Genomic DNA, 15845 nt, shown 5'->3' with positions numbered 1-15845 from the left:
GGGATATAAAGTGGTTTCCACCATTAAGTAAGTGTGCCCAGGGATGGAGTACATGAGAAGCAGTGGGTAGACTTCATGGCAGCTTGTTCAGTTGGATTTGCACTGCAAATTCAAGGCATGGAAATGCCTAATACGTGACTGCTTGCTGCACGGGAATCTGTGTAGTCTTACATGGAGTAATCAAGTTATTTAAGGAGGTGTTGGTATTAGGGGGGAGGTATATGTGTTGCACGCAAGTGAATCTTCCATTTGTCTTTGCTATTCAATTCTGAGACCGTCTTCTGAAACTGTGGAGCATGCTGCATCGTGGAGATGAGATGGGTGTCGTGGAAGACTAGCTTCTTAAAGGTGTCTTGCTAAGTGGTTGTATGGGGGAGCGAAACCGGGGAGCATCACCGTAAAGAAAAGGAGGAAGTGCCTGGGAGCGGAATCTGCAGACCTACCCTGACTCGGGCTGCGTGTACGTGAGAAGAGGCATTCCAGAAATAACAGTAAAGCGTTGCTTTGTATTTCTCTTGTAGCAACCCTCCGCTCAGTGAGGAAATGCTGCCTCCGGGGGAGTGGATGTGTCACCGCTGCACTGTACGCCGCAAGGTAAAGCCTCTTGTAACAGACATGATCCTTGCCCTTCCGACTGTCCATTTGAAATGTGAACCCTGTGTTTTATACCTTCCTCTCCCCTTAACGTGTATGTATATACCACCAGAGTTGCTCTTTGTGCTTGCAGTTGCGAAGGGCTTTGTTAGGAACAGGCTTAAAGAAAACTATGGGGTCTTGATGAGACCCTCCTGGTATTTTTAATCTCTCTACTAGGAACCACAAAACTGAAGTGCCTGATATGTTCTTGTCAAGCTGTGCCTTTTAAACTGTTTTCCTTCCTCCCCCCAGCCCCTTCTGGAAAGGAGGGAGAGCTGAGGCACAGAGGGGCTGGGAATGGCTCCCATGCTCGAGGAGGTGAGCTGTCTACAGGCAGAACAGGAGTCATGTTAATGCAGCTTTGGCACCAGGGCTGTGATTCTGGTTAGCGTGTGTTTTTTAGAAGTGTGACTTCACAGCAGTTGCACATCAGCAGAGGGTGAAATCACAGTGAGTTATGATTTCCTGGGCTGTTGAACAGGATGGGGAGGAGATGATTGGGCAAGATTGTGGCTTGTCTTTTTTTCCTTGATGCTCTTTCTCCAGGAAGCCGTCTTGCACAATGTAAACATCTTATTGCTGTGACTACGTAAGACTGCGTAGCAGAGGGTTTAGAAACTGCACCAAACTATCTAGCAACTGTTCCCTTGAAGTGACACCCAAAACAGATTGGAAGAAAACTGTGTACTCAGCCTTTTGTTCCTGAAGCGATTGCCTTGTTATGTTTCCGGGGTATTGTTCAGCCATCTGCCAACACTAAAAACGAAGGCTGCGAATTTAAGAAATTATAATAAAATAAATAAAAAAAGAGAGAGAGAAAAAAGAAAAAAATCCCCAACTTTTCTGTATTAAAAATTGCCTGATAACACTTTGCTCCTTTTGCAGACCATTTTAGTGATCGAGTAGATTGGTTCATCCATATTGGTGATGCTGTCAGGCACTGGAGCAGTGCACAGTTGCCCGTACTAGGCCATGCAGCGTCCCCTCCTGTTGCAAAATGGATCTCACAGTGATTGCAGTGTATAGTTTTCCTCTGCTGCAGTTCTCCTTGCCCACCTTGTTCAAGATGCCTGTTGTCAAGAGATAGCAGTGTCGTTTGTTTATTGTGCTTGTGTTCTCAAGCTGACCTTCTCGTTCCATAGTGGGTTTGGATGCACTGCCAGGGTTAGACTGCATCGACAACGAACGGTCTACTGTGGAGTTTCTCAGTGTTGGCTAGCAAAGTAAACAGAGTGGTCTGATTTGTCAAGTATTTAGGACTAGATGCAGTGAAACGTTTGGCCTGATCTGGACTCAAATATGGCTATCCTGAAAGAGACATGCTAATTTTCTTCCCTGTGCTTGGTTCCCTTCAGCTGTTTTGTCATCTGTTAGCTGCAATCAAATTGTTTTCGCTAGGTCAAGGCTCTAATGACTTCACGGGGGAAGTTGTAGTAAGTGGCTCAAGCCTTTTCAGATGCTGTTTGTCTTTGCGTATTTGTCAAGGTTGATGTGCTTTGTTTGTGGCCTCCATGATAAGCCTGCCTATTCATGTCGTGCAGAAGCGAGAACAGAAGAAAGAGCTGGGGCAGGTAAATGGATTGGTGGACAAATCTGGGAAAAGGACCACCTCCCCCACCAGTGACGCAGACCTGTTGGACAGGTCTAGCAGCAGCATCAGGGCTAATGCGCATGCCAGGATCTTGGAAAGGAGAGCAAGCCGGCCTGGCACTCCCACATCCAATGCCAGCACCGAGACCCCCAACTCAGAGCAGAATGATGTCGATGAGGACATAATTGACGTGGATGATGACTCTGCCATTGCAGAAATGGACTGTGGGCAGCCCCAGCTGAAGCGACCCTTTGAGCTTCTTATTGCTGCTGCCATGGAAAGGAACCCAACGCAGTTCCAGTTGCCGAATGAACTGACCTGCACCACAGCACTTCCAGGTGAGCGATGGCTTGTCTAGTGTCGGTGAAGATGGCTGCAGTTGCATCCTGCTGCCATCTTGCCTCTTTTCCCTCTTGACTCCTTGGCAGTTGTAGCTCCAGTGATGCTCGCTGGGGAAAGCAGAGGGTACAGAAGTACCCCTGCTCCTCCTCCAGCTGTCCAACAGCAGGTGGCCTCTTTTAGATGTGAGCTGTGGGGACACTGCTATACACACTGCACCTCCATCAGCACTTGTGACAGAGGCTTGCTGTTACCACCTTAGTCCAGATCATCAATCTGAAGAAAAAAATTCTGATTGTCAAAATACTTGATTTTGATTTATGATATGATAATCTAGTAACAAAGTAATGACTTCATGTATAGGATGTCACTGAAATGATTAATGTAAAATATGCCTACCTTTAAAGACAGTCTCTGTCACTAAGGCTAGATTTAGTGGTTGATAGGGGTTCCTTAAGCAGCTCTTTTTGCCTTTTCTGTTTGCCTCTGCCTGAGATGATTATATGTATCAGCCAGAAAGCAAATCTCTGCTATGTGGGTAACCCAGCACCTTTTAAAACTTACTTTTAGGTACTAGTAAGAGGAGGAGAAAGGAAGAAACCACAGGAAAGAATGTCAAGAAAGCACAACACGAGTTAGACCACAATGGTTTGGTTCCCTTGCCAGTGAAAGTCTGCTTCACATGCAACAGGTACTTGACTCTTCCAGGGAAGCTGTTTGGTGTAGCTGCACCCTTCACAGGAGCAAAGTTCTTGCTGAAAATGTAGATGACCTGTTCCCTTTCCCATTCTCCTTCATTACTTGCTTACAATCCTCTAAACAAATGGGGGAATAATCATCTTTGCTAAATGACAGATGTTTAACTACGGCAAGCGTAGGTGTGGCTTCTGCAGCCCTGTGTGGCTGTAAAGGGTTTTAAAATGTAGCCTGAAGAGAGTGAGCCATCTTGTCTTCAATATTTTTCTACTAAGAAAAATTTTAAAGTGATGGTGGTTTAGGAAACAGAGATACTTGTTTATGGTTCATGAAGAAAGTGTGCGAGGAGGTGACCTTTAGGAAATAGAAATCTACTGAGCGAGATAGAAGCCCGAGGCAAATAGGAATATTGCGCTGAAATAGTAAATCTGAAAACCAGTACAAAATACTGCTGTTTTTTATAACTGCATTAAAAATGCACAGATAAATCCCAGTTCAAAAATGTCAGTGAAAACGAAAAACTTTATTTCAGGAACCCAGTCAGAGTGAGTTTCTGGAACTGGGCTGGAGATTCAGGAGAGTGGAGCTTTTGTGGAGAACAGCTCGTGACTTTGTCATAGAGCAAAGACTTCTTTAAAGCCTGGGGAATCGGATGTGGTAGCTTTCTGGAGTTTGAGACTTATTCTGAGAACATCTTGTTGAAGTAAATGTCCCAACTTCACACAAGATTCATCTTGAGAAAAATTGTAATAACCTAAATCTGAGGTTTCCTTTTCATCTCTGAATTTTGCTCTAAATGAAGCCACTCAGAACTAATGCACAAGGTCAACTTGAAAAGTTGCTTATGTGAATCTGACAAGTGCTTACAGCTTTGGCATCTCTTCCTGCCAAAGGACCTCTTCTGCACCGAGAAACCCTCATGTGCGTGGGCAAGACCTTTTGCCTTGAGTGGGTCTTGCAGAAGGTCCATATAGATTAAGTTACAAACCTGAAGCCTGATTTTTAGATGCAAGTAACATAGTGTAGGGGAATTGGTGGGGAAAGACAAGCTAAAGTGGTTAGCCGCGCTTGCCTGCGAGCTTGGTTTATACCCTATATTCTGTATGGGAAATAAGATATGTCTCTCTCTTTGCAGGAGCTGCAGAGTGGCACCTCTAATTCAGTGTGATTATTGCCCACTCCTGTTCCACATGGATTGTCTGGAGCCACCGCTTACTGCCATGCCTCTGGGTAGATGGATGTGCCCAAATCACATAGAACATGTGGTGGTAAGCAGGACTATGATTGCAGTATGGTAACCGGATGCTGGAGTGGAACCTGGCAGGTCCATTAAAGGACAAAATACAACAAATGTAAAACAGCTTCTGAGCTCTTATTGCTCCCTGTAACGCTTGTAAAGCTCCTGCTGCAAGCAACGCGCTCTCCAAAGGAATATGATGCTGCTATCTGCAATAAAATATAAAGATGGGGGAACTCCTTCCTGTAACTGAAGCTGACAGCTCAGATTGTGGCTCACTGACAGCTTGTCTAGTTTTCAGACTGGACTCCTTAGATCTAGATGAGCTTCCAGAACTGTGATACAAAGCAGCACAGTGCTACAAATAGGGGAAGTAATTCTTTGCATGCTTAACCCAAAAACTTTCATTCCAAGAGGGAGTTTTCATTTGTGGAAAAGCAGAGTACTTGAGACCTAAATACTCAGGAAACAGGGGGCTGAAACAAAGGGCTTGTGCCCAGACAAACTGCTTCTGAGAGCATTGATGCTGCTTAGTAGGCCTCTAAGTGCTTTTGTATTCATCTCCAGCAATGTGCCCTTTAACACAAATGGTTAGTGCTGCAGGAAACAAATAATCTAAAGCTGAGCTGATGCTGTACTGCCAGTGCTACGAGGCGTTATGAAAGTCTTAGGGTACATTAGAGTGACCCGCAGATCCCTAACTCCTGTGGCATTATCTGATCACCCAGCTGAACCAGAAGAACTTGACCCTGAGTAATCGGTGCCGAGTATTTGACCGGTTCCAGGACACCATATCTCAGCATGTTGTCAAAGTGGATTTCTTAAACCGAATCCATAAGAAACATCCTCCGAATCGCAGAGTTCTTCAATCAGTAAAGAGAAAAGGTTTGAAGGTATGTGTAAACAAGTAGGTGTCGGTGAAACTCCCTGTATGTGTATTCTAGTTTGGAAGGGAAACCAGCATGCCTAGTAGGGTTAGCCTCTGGGGGCAGGAGGAAGAGGGTGGGGTCTGAATGAATGTGTTGGTGAGAGGTCTGGAAGTCAACAGTTACTTTTCACTACGTGTAGGATTTAAGCAGCTCTTTTTTCGCCAACCATAAGGCTCAGCTACTAGAAGTGAGCCTTTAAATCTAGCACAAGCATAGAAGGCACAACACAAAACTTCCTGGAGGTGGCCCGACAGTCGGAATTGGGGCTGCTGCATGTTCTGTGTTCAACCGCAAAGAATATTTGCTGCCAGAATGCCTGAAAAATGCCATACAGGTTTCCCTTCTTACTTGGCCTTTTTGCATGACTTCTCTTATGCTGTAGCCACCACGTTGTGCTGAAGTCATGCCTGACCTAAGGGAATAAAACCTATTAATTTCAGCGTGGCTGCATCACTTTAAAGTACTCAGTCCTTGAAACTTCTAATGTATTGTCTGCAGGGTTCCTTTGGGTCAGAAAGCAGCAAACACAAAGCGTAGTGCTGGTTAGTCATTCTTGAGTAATTGTTCTCATGTGTGATCTTCTTTCTCTATGTAGGTTCCTGATGCTATAAAGTCCCAATACCGGCTTCCGCCCCCGTTACTTGCGCCTGCAGCAATTAGAGATGGCGAGCTGATCTGTAACGGGATCCCTGAGGAACCCTTGCAGAAGCACCTTTTGAACACTGAGCACTTAGCCAGCCAGACAGAACAACAGGAGGTAAATGAAGTCAAATGCTTGGACTCTGTAGTTGCTTTGGTACAAAGATCTCTTCCATTTCAGTCATGATTAGAGCAGTTGTCTAGGCGACCAGTCTCAAAATCACGTCTGAAGGTGATAGCTTGTCTTGACTCTGACACCCTTGCCCATTAAAACTTCATTTTGACTTTCCAGGTGAAATGTAAAATCCCTCATTTGACGCTTCAGGGAAGTGGTGAAATAGTCTTCTGGCCTTAAGAGTGGAGTCGAGGGCTATCTGTCTAGGTGTCATTTTTATTTCCTGGCTGAGGGGAAATACTTTCCACTTTGATTATGTAAGGCTGCTCTGACACGTTTATTTGTATGCTAATGTCACGTTTCTGGGCTGCTTTTTATTGCTGATAGAATTGGGCTTTTAAATCAAGGTCAAATGAGTGTTTAAATCTTGTATGAAACTTCTTGCCAGATTCCACAACGCAAAGGCATGTTGCTTTGCCAGTCGGTGGTGTAGTCGAGTCCTTCTGTTAGCTCAGGTGGGGTTCTTCTATGTGGCAGGTGCACATCACCATGGAGCTTAAAACTTCAAATAAATCTTTTTGTCTTCCTCTACCTTGTGTAAAAGGAAAGGTGCTCTCCACCCCGGCTTTGGCAGGTGATTCCATATAGCGTGAGGTAGATGAGCGTTTCTTTCCAGCGTGCTACAGAGTAAGTTGGAGGATTGTGTTTGGATAGAAGCCCATATTAGTGAAAGATGTTGCAACTCTTCAGCTAGTTATGAACACACTTAACAGGTGAAGAGAGGGAAGAGTTTGGGGGTGAGGAAGTGTGTCTGCTGCCTTCTCCTTCCTTTAATCTCAGCTCCTCTGTGTACTGTCCTCGGCACGGAGATAAAACACTACCTAATTTTGGTTGCACTTTTGTACCTCTGGACAAAGTTTTCTCCTGATTCTAGATGAGCATCAGAGCAGATGCTGTAGTTCCAGGCTGCATCAGAGCGGTCAGCAGCACAGTGAGGCAGCTGAATTTCTTCGAGCTGGGTGAACGATGGAGTAACTGTTGAGGTTTGGAGCGCTGTCTGCCTGTGGAGCTAACCTGCGCTTTTTTCTTCCTCCCAGTGGCTCTGTAGTGTTGTTGCGCTCCAGTGCAGCATATTGAAACATTTATCTGCTAAGCAGATGACTTCGCTTTGGGACTCTGAACAAACAGAGAAGGCTGATATTAAGCCTGTTATTGTGGCAGACGGCTCACTCGCCAACCCTTACCAGGCAGCTGACAAGGCACCCACACCTTCCCTCTATTCCATGTCATCCTGCACCTCAGGGATTACCACCCAGAATTCCTTGAGCTCCTCGCAATCCCAGCAGACTTTGTCACAGGAAGATGTCAACTGCAGCTCTTGTATAGATAAATCCAAGAAGGTGTCTTCTTGCGGGACTTCGAATGGGCCGACAGCCTCTGACATTAAAGTAAACGGTCCTCATTTCTATGGCGTTTCGTCTGAATCTTCAGCACAGTTGACTGACCCCCAGAGACTAATCGGATCTGGTAACACAATACCTGTTTTGTCTCATCGGCAAACGTGGCCTCGGCCCCTCACGCCCCCAGCGACTTGTGGACTTCTGAATCACACCATTGGAACCATTGTCAAAACGGAGAACGTAGCAGGACCCGTTTCTTGTGCACAAAGGGGTTCTGTGCCGGTCACAAGTATGCCTACGTCCATATCGAGCTCCTGTGCCAGCCTGGAGACCACCAGCACTTTGCAAAGAAAGAATGTGCAGACACAGATAGGACCGCCGCTGACGGCAGACCTGCGATCTATGGGCTCCCCTCTGACTGCCACGAGGGCTCTCACCCCTCCGCAGGCTGCAGGAGATGGGATCTCTGCTGTTGGGTCCACAAACAGATTCTGTTCACCAGCACCACCTTCAGGTACGTGCCAAACAGCTGATTTTGGCCCCCGGGGCTGAGAAAGTGTTCAGGCTAAATGCTACTCTGAACCTCAAGGCTCTAGCAGTATGCCCTCATTTAACTGGGAATTGGGTTTTCTGTGGAGAGCCGGGAGAAGTTTGTCAAGTCTCCTCTGTCTTAGGACCCTTCATGGGAGCCACGGCATGTGTTTTTGCTGGCTGCATGCAGCTGAGAGGGGAACTCAGTAGAGAGTAGATAGTTTAACTACTAAACTATCTAATAGTAGATCAGTTTAACTCCGGAAAGCGACAGTAGTTTTAAATCAGTTGGCTGCTGTCTCGCTGTTTCAACAACTGGCCACTCCAATGTTTGATCACAAGGTAGTCCTTCTCACAAGAGCAGCTGTCTGGCATCTGATCCTGTGATCTCTGTACACAGTAACTGTTCTGGCAATGGCTGTATCCCCTAGTACAGGTGTGTTTTGAAGTCTTCAGCTGCACAGCCTTGATGTTAGAGAAATGCGGGCTTGGAAAGATCTAGTCTGTTTAGTATCTGCTAGTCTGTTAATACAAGGTAGTTATGGACTTGGGTATACCATCTCTGTCCTGAGTTGTACCCAAAAACCTTGCTGTTAAAGTGTATATACCCATTCTTCAGTATAAAAACATCAAGTCAAAGGTGTTGATAGCTGTTGATAGATGTTGAAGTCAGAGTAACTGCCCATAACTCAAATTTTGCTAGAATGAGCTTTCACCTAAAGCATTCTCCTTCTCTTCCCTTTCCCCACACCGGCTCAGCATTCAAACTAGTAAACTCTTTGTGCAGGTTGGGTAGAAGCAGTCACTGAAAAGCAAGCGACAGAGCTGTCTGTCACTTCTCTTGCAGTTCCTAGCTGCTCAGTGGCAGGCTTGCGTGGAATGGCTCAGATCTGGTGATTGCAAGCAACAGAGGCAACATCTTTTTATTATTCTTTTTAAAATTCCTTAATGAGTAACTTCTGAGCTTTACCTCGTCTTTGGAAGCAGTCCCCGGAGTACTTGGCCTCCTTGCTTATTGCTGAACAAACTCGGTGACTCTGAGGCTGCTGGTTTGACCGTGCCCTGCTTAGAAACGCGAGACTGGGAGAAGCTTTAGTAGAGGAAATGAGACCGTACTATAGAAAACTTCTTGCTTGTGGTTTGAAGAGCACTGCAAGCCCTACATAATTTTGCAGTTACTTATGATGTTAAATAATTGCTTTTGATGCAAAGCTTGCATTCTACAAAATGCAGATTAAAACATCATTTTGGTGCAGTGTCTCTTGGGAAAGGTGTAAATATTTAGATTTTCCATCTAACACAATGCATGTATGTATTTATAACAAATCTTAAATTATGGTGTGCAAATTTTGTTGCTGAGTACAAAAATACAAATCATTCATGAGCTCTTTTTTTTGCCATAAATTTCAGGCTTATAGTAGTTCTACTTCTAAGCAAACCAACTCAAGAAGATCTGGTATTAACAACGCATTAAAGGGATTTTGTTTCCTGGCATTTGCCATTGCCTCTTCCAGCTGCATGGTCACTGCCAAAGCAGTAGGATTTTATTTTGTAAATAATAAAATCTGCTTATGACTGTCACATTCTTACTGGACAGTGAAGTACACCCCAGACTTGATAAACGTGCAGAAATAAAAATGGGGCAAGTGTACTTTTTGTGCATGTTCAGACCTAGACAAGCTACTTGGCAAATGTCTCTAGGTTTAGTAAGCTCTTCAAGCTCCTGGGGACTCGGTGCTCATCTTTCCAGCCTCTGCAGGACATGACTTACAGTCTGTCATTGCTGCTGCTTCAAACAGGGAGTGGGAGCTTAAATGTATAGGTCCAGAATTCCTCCGACAACTGGAGGTGAGAGGCAGAAGCCGGCAGCTGGCTCTGTGTTGGAGGCACACACTAGTCCTTCTGTGAGCAGAAGAAAGCTAACAGCCTCTAATTCAGGCCTTTTTCAACGCACGGCTATGAGCAAAATCAGTTATTCTGAGCAGCTTGGAAGCGAAGTGCAGCCTGAGGGCTGGGTGCATGTCTCACAAACGTCACAGTGACATATCTTCTCTGCACCATCTTTCTCTGTAGATGGTAAGGTCAGTCCCAGCACCTTATCCATAGGAAGCGCTTTAACTCTACCCTCATCGCTCACTTCAAACTCTGCAGCTATGTTGGACCTCACCAGTTCCCTGAAAGCATTTATGGATGGCGGTGAGTATTTAGTTCATTATCAATCTCTACTAGCCCTGCGCGTTTGCTTCCCTAGAGCGTTCGGTCTCTGCTAGAGGAAAAGTTCCAGAGATAAAGAAGGGTTGCAGTCAGGTGAGGGCGGGGCTGGGTATACATTACCTGAAATATGTCACATGCTTCCCTACTTGTAGTGTTGCCAAGGCAGCAAGGCCAATGAAGTGTTTCTGCCTGAAGCTTTTCTGGGGAACGATCACAAAGCATTGCCCAGGCTGCTTTCCAGCTGGAATTCGCATGCAGAAACCTGCAGCCCTGCCATGTTGTGGTGCTAGCTGCAATCCAGAGCTGTTCCCAACGGGCGTAAAGTCCAGCAACAATAGATCTTGTAGTTGAGCAGTCACCTGAGTGGTGATGTTCCGATGGGTCAGTTAATTTTCTGATTTATTTCTGCTTCTGTCAGTCTTCTCCTAGACTGGCCCATTTTTTATTTTCCTTTTGTTGCACTTGGCAAGAAATGCCAAACCTTAGTGGAGTGAGTTCAGGAGGAGGAGATTGCTGAACAGCAATCATCAGTAGCATAGCGAGGCTGTTGCCAGAGACTTCTACATCTGAAGAACAGCCTTTCTGGCGTTGCCAGTGTGACCCTCTTTACTTGGGTGAACCCCGACTGCTCAGCCTGCCCAAACTACCTCTCTGCTATCAGGAAAGGCTGTTACAGCTCTGCTTCTTCTGCTTGCCATTTTAACTGTCGCTGATGTGGAGAAAGCTCTTGGAAGAAGAGGTTAGCCAGCGTGCTTGCTGCCAGAAAGCAGACCTCTGTAGGGCTTTACAAATATAAATACTTCAAAGTTATCAGCAACAGATCTGCTTTAAAGCCCGTTAATAATACTGTCTGAATTGCCCTGTTTGGTTTAATGGACCCTGCTACAAAAGCGTGTGACTCAATGAGCCTGTAGCAGCTTCAAAGGTGGTTACAGCTTTCCTCTGTGATGTAGGGTTAGACTTTCTAACTAGATAGTGAAGCTTCACAAGAAGGACCCAACCTGCTGCCCAAAGGGGCGCGATGTCCACCTCCGCAGACCTGTTGATTCTGAGCCAGAACAGCAGATTTTCAACTTAGCAGTCCTTGTTCCCCTAAACTTCCACTTGCTGCCTGAATTGCAGCTCTCTGGCCATTGCTGGCACGCTCCTCGCACGCTGCTCACCCGAGATGATATGAAGTAATAGATCGCCTCTATGTAAGATTCTTGATATTGCAAAATTGGTCAAGTCTTTGCTGTTGAAGCGAATGGCAAGTTTGAAAGTGGGACAGTTAGATCCACTGCAGCTCAGATTGCACCCTTTCCATGAATAACTTACTAACTGCTTTTTGTTTATTAACAGAGATTGAGATAAATATGCTGGATGAGCAGCTGATCAAGTTTCTGGCCTTGCAGAGAATTCATCAGCTCTTTCCTTCCAAAGCTCAGTCTCTAGCGAGCAGTGTCAGTTCCCATCAGCAATCTCCTGTGGGAAACCACATTGAAGGTAAGAGCAGCCCTAGAATAGTTGGTTTATGATGAGCCATAGCTTTTTGGCACTCCCTTGCCTGTTCATTGAAGGAGATCTCCCTCTTCTTCTGGTATCTGTCTGATGCTGCCTTTCATGTTTCTTTCTTCTCATCTCCCGCTCTGGATATCCACTGGCCAGAAACTCCTTCAGGTCCCTCTACTTAATTATTTACAAATTATGGCAATGGAAATACCTTCAGTAACTTCTGATTGTCTGCTGGAAATCTTTAGTGAAGCTGTGTTTTATTCATCTCAGAATTAGCAAGAGATGGGAATGTTCAGCTGGGGGGGGTTTTGGTGTTTTTTTTTTTTTGTCCTCACCTTTGAGATGGGCAAGAGAAATACGTGAATTCCTGCTCTCTTTCTGGAGAAGTTGCTTGTGAGACAAGCGCATGAACAGGAGGAACCGGGGCACAGAATATATGTGGGATGCTGTCATTGCCCGTTCAGAATAATGTCACTGTCCAGCTGAAACACTAAATGCAACTAATGCAAATAATGGAAAACAACTTGCGCTTCTGTTGGAAATCTCCAGATTCCTGAGTTCAGCATTGGCTTTGTTTATGGTCACTGGTATCGGCATGCTAACACCTAAAGCTGCAGGGCGAACGTGGCTTCCATGTTCCCCTGCATACAGCCAGTCAATTTAATCTACTTTCAAGCACTAACTGGACAGCCTCGTTGTGGGAGCAGTTGTCTGCTCCCCCTCTGCTAGGCCTGGGGGTAAATATCCAAGATAAGATCTTTGGAAGTCTGCTAGCAGTCAGTAACCTTGCTGCTGTAGCATCACAGCATTCTCTAAATGCTTTGTCAATCTTCTTTTGAATGCTGCTGTAGGACACAGCGCCAGGCTGTGATATGAGCTGCCTTCCTGTGCTGCTCATAACAGAGGAGTTCTGGAAATTCTTCAGCAGTCTGCCTTTCAAAAGGCAGATTGATGCTGTCTTAACCCATCACCCTTTTTGGGCAGGAACAGTGCATCCAGCTGACTGTTTAGCATTGCTGATGAAATGTTAGATCCAAAGCCTTTAGTGAGCCCCGTTGAGCCAGCAGAGCCAGACAGCTGAAAGGACTTGTGCAGGGCAGCTGGGCAGAGGTGGGAACCTGCACGTTTCAGCTGCGTTGAGTGCTGCTCGTCCAGTGATGCCGCTCAGTGTGGCCAGTGTTCTTGACGTAGGTGGCTCTGCAAACAATCTCTCGTAATCCTCATGTTCTGTTCTTTGATTTCACACTCTTGGTGTAAAACTGTCATACAGATGTAGTCTCGGGAGAGGCCTAAACTCTGTGGATTTAAGGGGCTTATCTCCAAAAGACAGCTGCTGAAATCCTGGCTAGGCCTGTGTGGTCCACCAGAGTTTGGTATCTGTTCCACAGAAGATGATTTTCTGTCCAGTTAATGGGGGCATGTGAGAATGTGATTTGAACTTGTCTGCCAGGGCGCTGCTCTGGAGGCCCAGCCACTGTCGAGTGTGCCGCAGGGACCAACCTGAGGGTAAAGGAGTCCGCTCGGTAAATCATCTTGTCCTGGGAGCTGGGTTGATCCCTGCACAAGCCCTGTTCAACCGGTGTGTTTTTCCTGCAGCTTCACTAGAAGCAAAATCGCAGCCGTTAAGTTGGTGACATTCAGCAGCACTAATTTTTTTTTAAGTGGCACTTTGACAGCAAGACTCAGGTCTTTGATTACCCAAAGTGGAAGAGATTAAGAAAGAAGTCAGTGGTAGGAGGTTTGTGTTTTCCTCAGCGTGGCTCCATTGCGCACACTCGGTATTAACGTTCCCCCAGTTGCATGGCTTGTGTGGGTTACTGGAGAGAGCAATTTTCTCTGATGACTGGCAAAAAGACGTTTAATGCGCAAACATTCCTGGAGGGTTGGGAATCGGAGCTCAGGCCAAAGCTGACTGCGTCCTCCTTAGGATCTGTGCTTTCTGGAGAGTCTAGCGCTGGGGAAACTGAGGTCAAGCAGCCTTCATAGCTGATAACACTGTTCAAGTAATTTCTTTCTTATCTTGCAGTGCAAAGAAAGGAAGTGCAAGCCCGGGCGGTGTTCTATCCTCTGATGGGCTTAGGGGGTGCAGTCAATATGTGCTATCGAACCCTCTACATTGGGACAGGTGAGTAGCTTTTTCCTGCCCTGACCTTTCAGAATCAGGGTGGTTCTCCCTGACCCTCCCGAAGTATTTGCCAAGTTGGTGTCGAAGAAAACAGACCCATTGTGGCTGGGATTCTTCGCTACGGAGAAACGTGGAAATTCCCCATCCACTTGAATCTTTGTGGGGTTGCACTTTTGTAACCCAGCTGGTATCAAAATTAGCAGAATGGCTGTCCTGGAGAGTTAATGCCTGACTGATGGAGAGAAGAGTTACGGTTTGCTCGCAGGTTTTGTTTGTTTCTGCTTGGATTCTTCTGGTGCTCTGGATAGACCCAGTAACTGTGAAATGCTCTTCAACCTTCATGGAGCTGCTAGCCTTCCCTTCCCCCACTGAAACTTTGTTCGGTGGCTTATCGCAGCATTATTCATGCAGTCCTGGGAGCGCGGACAAAGGCAGTTGCTCCCCTGTTGTTTTGCTAATTGAAGTTTAATTCTGTCTGTTGTTCTCTGCTGCCTGACGGTTTTTTTCTGAAATGAACTGAGCCTGTTTTGTCCTCCCCGTTGACAGGAGCTGATATGGATGTGTGCCTTACAAGCTATGGTCACTGTAACTATGTGTCTGGCAAACACGCCTGCATATTCTACGATGAGGTGAGTGCCTGAGTGGGGTTTTTTTATTATTATTTGGCATGCACGGCAGTGGGAGCTGGAGATGCAGGCAGCAGGTTGTCTTTGTGTGGTGCTCCTTTGTGGACTACAAAGTAAGAGCCAGGGCTGTGAATGGTTTCACTCCAGTGAAGGCTGCGTCAGCGTTTTCTGTCAAACCCTTTTCTGAAGCACAGAGCTCTGCCAGCATGATTTCTCTGAGCTAACTGCTTGTGGACAAAGACTGACCGCAAGTAAGCACTGTCACTGCTGGTGTCTAGGGAAGGAAAAAGTCATAGAAACGGTTCGGTACTTTTTGATCCAGCTGCGTTGTTAATAAAAGCTAAACTTCACGTGTTGACGTCGAACCTCCGCTGGAACAGAACAGGGAACTGCTCCGAGTCTCTTGCTTTCAGGTGTGATGGTGGTGCAAAGTGTTCATGCCATCTGCAGCACTCCGCATAAATCATTTCTTTAACTAAAATTTCAGTTAAGCTCTCAGCATAAACAGAGGTCTACAGTTGCTCCTTAACTACAGTCCAGAGATTAGTTTGTTCTTGAAGTAAATAGACTGGCGGGTCTGCCAATAAAAGCGCCGCTGGAGATGTCTCTTAGCATGGAAACGGTCTTTGAAGCAAGATAGAGTCTTTTATATCACCATTTGTCAACCAGCTACTGAGCAGGATCCAGGATTAACCCATAGCCGGCTTTAGCCATTCCTCCAGCGCACTACAAGCTACAGAACACACTCGGTAATGGGATCCAGACCTTAAATCTGTGTTGAAGCGTCTCCTCACAGTGGTCAATCCTAAATCGTGCTCTAGGCACTGAACTTCTTCCGTACTCCAGCAGGCCTCCTACGGCTGTGGTCGCTCTAGAGGGAGAATTCCCCCTCCGTAGCTCTCTCTGCTGTTTCTGCGTTGGCAGCTCGTGCTTGGCCTCAGTCTCTGCAGTCTAGCAGGTTACTTGAAAATTTACTCCCCTGTGCGTGGGGAGTTTTTTGTAACTTGATTAAAGCTCTGTAGTCCCTGGGGGACAAGGTCTTCAGCCCTCAGATGATTCCTGTGAGCTAACCTGAAGTCTCCTCCACTCTGTCAACATCCTCTGCAAAGCTCAGTTGAGCGTGACGCTGCTTGTGTAATGCTGTGTGTCACGGTAACGGCTCCCGGCCTTTCAGCGTCTGCAAAAGGCCTGTAAATCCCAGACTGTCTCTACCTTGTGGCTGCCGCAGCACGCTGGCATCCCTCTTGCCATCTTGTGTCCGCTTTCCAAAGCG

At 46.2% G+C, this 15845-nt stretch overlaps 1 protein-coding gene across 1 annotated transcript in view; it reads left to right on the top strand.

The window, feature by feature from the left end:
* Nucleotides 1-526: 526 nt before the first annotated feature.
* The window catches only part of PHF12 (PHD finger protein 12), a 17749-nt gene continuing 2430 nt past the window's right edge, over nucleotides 527-15845 (top strand). The window contains exons 1-11 of the mRNA XM_009332112.1: nucleotides 527-594; nucleotides 2178-2565; nucleotides 3137-3257; nucleotides 4398-4530; nucleotides 5228-5392; nucleotides 6024-6185; nucleotides 7280-8096; nucleotides 10187-10309; nucleotides 11669-11812; nucleotides 13848-13946; nucleotides 14493-14575. Coding sequence (XP_009330387.1) covers nucleotides 544-594; nucleotides 2178-2565; nucleotides 3137-3257; nucleotides 4398-4530; nucleotides 5228-5392; nucleotides 6024-6185; nucleotides 7280-8096; nucleotides 10187-10309; nucleotides 11669-11812; nucleotides 13848-13946; nucleotides 14493-14575 — 2286 coding nt within the window. The 5' untranslated portion in view covers nucleotides 527-543. The remainder of the gene's footprint in view (nucleotides 595-2177; nucleotides 2566-3136; nucleotides 3258-4397; nucleotides 4531-5227; nucleotides 5393-6023; nucleotides 6186-7279; nucleotides 8097-10186; nucleotides 10310-11668; nucleotides 11813-13847; nucleotides 13947-14492; nucleotides 14576-15845) is intronic.

Source organism: Pygoscelis adeliae, unplaced genomic scaffold (assembly GCF_000699105.1).
Source record: "Pygoscelis adeliae isolate BGI_AS28 unplaced genomic scaffold, ASM69910v1 Scaffold719, whole genome shotgun sequence".
Lineage (NCBI taxonomy): Eukaryota > Metazoa > Chordata > Aves > Sphenisciformes > Spheniscidae > Pygoscelis > Pygoscelis adeliae.
The sequence above is the reverse complement of the archived record's forward strand: the minus strand, read 5'-3'. Positions and strand labels throughout refer to the sequence as shown.